Source organism: Colobus angolensis, unplaced genomic scaffold (genome assembly GCF_000951035.1).
Source record: "Colobus angolensis palliatus isolate OR3802 unplaced genomic scaffold, Cang.pa_1.0 Scaffold712, whole genome shotgun sequence".
Lineage (NCBI taxonomy): Eukaryota > Metazoa > Chordata > Mammalia > Primates > Cercopithecidae > Colobus > Colobus angolensis.
Window position 1 is genome coordinate 130,175 of NW_012120844.1, and position 3,317 is coordinate 133,491.

General features: G+C 45.5%; 1 protein-coding gene across 1 annotated transcript in view; it reads right to left on the minus strand.

The window, feature by feature from the left end:
* The window catches only part of VPS36 (vacuolar protein sorting 36 homolog (S. cerevisiae)), a 37,328-nt gene that overhangs the window by 33,566 nt on the left and 445 nt on the right, over positions 1–3,317 (minus strand). The window contains exon 2 of the mRNA XM_011927439.1: positions 2,940–3,297. Within this exon, the coding sequence (XP_011782829.1) occupies positions 2,940–3,297 (358 nt within the window). The remainder of the gene's footprint in view (positions 1–2,939; positions 3,298–3,317) is intronic.

Genomic DNA, 3,317 nt, shown 5'->3' on the forward strand with positions numbered 1-3,317 from the left:
TTTTTGTATTTTTAGTAGAGACAGGGTTTCACCATGTTGGCCAGGCTGGTCTTGAACTCCTGACCACAGGTGATCCACCCGCCTCAGCCTCTCAAAGTGCTGGGATTACAGGCGTGAGCCACCACACCTGGCCTCATGCCATAATTTAATTAACCAATCCCTATAGTGGACATTCAGATTGCTTCCAATTTTTCCATATATAATAATATTATATGTAAGATAATAACATCTGAGATGAGCATTCTCCACATGTAATATTTTTATGCATCTCTGATTCTTTCCCAAGAGTAAATTCCTAAAAGTGAAATAGTTAGCTGAAAAAGAATAAACATTTCTAAGTCTTCTGATATATGCTGCCAATTTGCCACTTTACACATTACTAACCTTACATTATTTTTTAAATTAGCTGAGGCTACAGAAGTGTCTGTGAATTCAAACAAATGACCTGCCTACACTCCTTACGAAAGTAAACACATTATCCAGTCATAATGAGCCCATGAAAACTGTGCCTGTATAAACAAGCAAGTATGCATGTATTATTCATAAGAGGCACTTGGGCCGTGGGAAGAGCAGTCCATTGGATCTGGTTTGCAATTCTATCTCCACCAGTTACTAGTTGTGTGACCTTGGACAGCTCACAGTTTTCTCAACTATCAACTGTGGGTGTCAGTTTCCTCAGCTTTGGGAAGATTAGCTGCATTAAACATTACATCAAGGGTGACACCGGTGGCTGCCATGTTATGAAGTCCTTTTTTTTTTTTCGAGACAGAATCTCGCTCAGTTGCCTAGGCTGGAGTGCAGTGGCATGATCTTGGCTCACTGTAGCTTCATGAGTGAGGCTGAATGAGGCACAGGCTTTGAGTGTGATCAACAGAGATTTAAATCTCTCTCTGTGGATCTTAGGCAAGTCACTGTATCTCTTGACGTTACTTTCTCATTCAGTAAAATACCTCATATTCCCCTTGAGAGGATTAAATGAGATGGCATATACAGCTCTTGGATCATAGTAGGTACTTTAATTATTCAGGTTTTTAAAAAAATGTGTTTCACACCCACAACCAGTCAGGAGATACAAGGATGAGCAAGGCACACCTTCTGTGCTCCAGACACATCAAGCTAGTCTAGAAGACAGCCATGTGCACGCTTGCCCAGGCAATGGGTTGGGATGCAAAACTATGAAGACTAAGCAATCTGGACTGCATTCCCTGGGCCAAAGGAGTCAGTGAGGCATCCTAAAAGGGAGACTAACTTCATCAGATTTGGGGGCTAATGTGTGTAGCCTTGCAGAGTCTCTAGCACCAGAGGAAGTCTGGAAACCTTCCAACAGGTGAAGGAAGCCAGGATACTGCACTTTCCCCCAGGAGTCAGCCTGTGCCTCATTCAGCCTAGGGACCACGTAAGCTGCAAGGCAGCTCAGCAAGTGACTAAGTCCAGCTCTGGGGCACAGTGGTAAGGAGAATCCTCTTACAGCTCCACTCCAATTTCAAGCTTTTAGAAGAGTTAATTCTGGACTAGATCACAGGGTCTCAAGCAATGTTTTCCCCATGATTTGTTTCTTAAACCTCTGACATCTATATACTTGTCTGCTAATACAAGCAGCAAAAATTGTAACGTGAAAATTAAAACTCGCTGGTTCAACAATGTATCTTTCATATAAAACTACTAATGGCTGTTATTTTACACTGTTTTAAATCTATCACAGCTATACTGCCTGCCAGCAAAGGTGTTCCTAGTCTTCAAATTGGAGTTCCATAGAACTGTATCATGCCACGCTCTGCAACAGCATGACTTCCTAGTGCTCCCTCAGGGGGTGCCACTGGAGGAGTCTCTGAGGACAGATCTACCACTGTCAACATTCAGTTCCTCTCAAAGGGGGGGCAAAATCAAAACGCCGAGGAAGGGGAGGTGGATTAACCTTCCCATTTAAAATAGTTACAAAGATGTAAATTGGTAAGAAAGGGGAAAAAATAGCTTGTCACTCCAATCCAGGGATGGAAGACTCAACTTGAGATCAAGCTAGTTAAAGTGCTAAGGCAGGCTGGGCACAGTGGCTCACGAGTCTGTAATCCCAGCTCTTTGGGAGGCCCAGGCGGGTGGATCATTTGAGGTCAGGAGTTTGAGACCAGCCTGGCCAACATCGTGAAACCCTGTCTCAACTAAATATACAAAAATTAGCTGGGCGTGGTTGCAGGCGCCTATAGTCCCAGCTACTCAGGAGGCTGAGGCAGAATGACGTGAATCCGGGAGGCGGAGGCTGCAGTGAGCCGAGATCGCGCCACTGCACTCCAGGCTGGCCACAGAGCAAGACTCCGTCTCAAAATTAAATAATTAATTAAATTAAGAAGTGCTAAGGCAGTAAGTGAAGTTAGGTCCAAGCAAATTATTTGAGGAAAAGACTTTACTCAATAATACAGGCAACCAACCCACAGAAAATGCCCTAAGGGAGTCAGAGGACCTGGGTCCAAAGTCACCTGTGCCTCTACATAGCTGTAAGTACTGACCAGGAAAAGCTATGAGTTGAGTAACTTATATCAAAGTACAGCGGAAAGTGTCGTTAATAAAACAGCAAGGGAAGAGAGGCAGCAAATTAAAACTTCTGGAAACCAAAAATGCTTGTGGGTAAGTGAGTTTTAAAATTTTTCTAATTCCAGTTTATACATTTCAATCCAGGACAAGATATTTCATAGTTTCAACAAAGTATCTACAAAATATTTACTTACACTTCCTATTTCTCCTCTCGATTTGAAAACGCACCTTCTAAGATTTATGCTTGCATTACAAGACACGGTCTACTATTAATATAACACTTTACAAAACACGCTCACAACGCCTTTCTAAAGCAATTAGAAAACAAAACAAAAACCCAAAAGCCTTTGGCAAGGGCATTCCAATAAGGCACCGATACCTCTTTAGGAAATCCTTTCGAAGCAATCCCTCACCCCTCTGCCCAGATATGCTAATCCCTCCGACTGCATTAAGGTCCAAGCTAAAGCTTCCCCTGGGGACTGTACGGCCACCGTGCCCCCCTCACAGAAAGGCGGAACCTGGCTGTCTGGTGCCGACACCGAGGTTGGTGTCGTCAGGGGGTCTGGAACCACGCCAAGGAAGTCGACTGCCGGATCGCCGCCCGGCGCCCGCAGACTGCGAGCGCTCCTTCTCCCCGGCGCTGCGGCTGTGCGCTCCCGGAAGTATTCCGGGCAGAGAGAAGCAGCCGCGATCCGCGCCTGCTGGGAACCGTGCCAAAGTTGGGACCCGAGCGGGGGAGGCGGCCTAGCGCCCCACGCTGCGTGCGACTGACTGGCGGGGAGCGCAAGAGC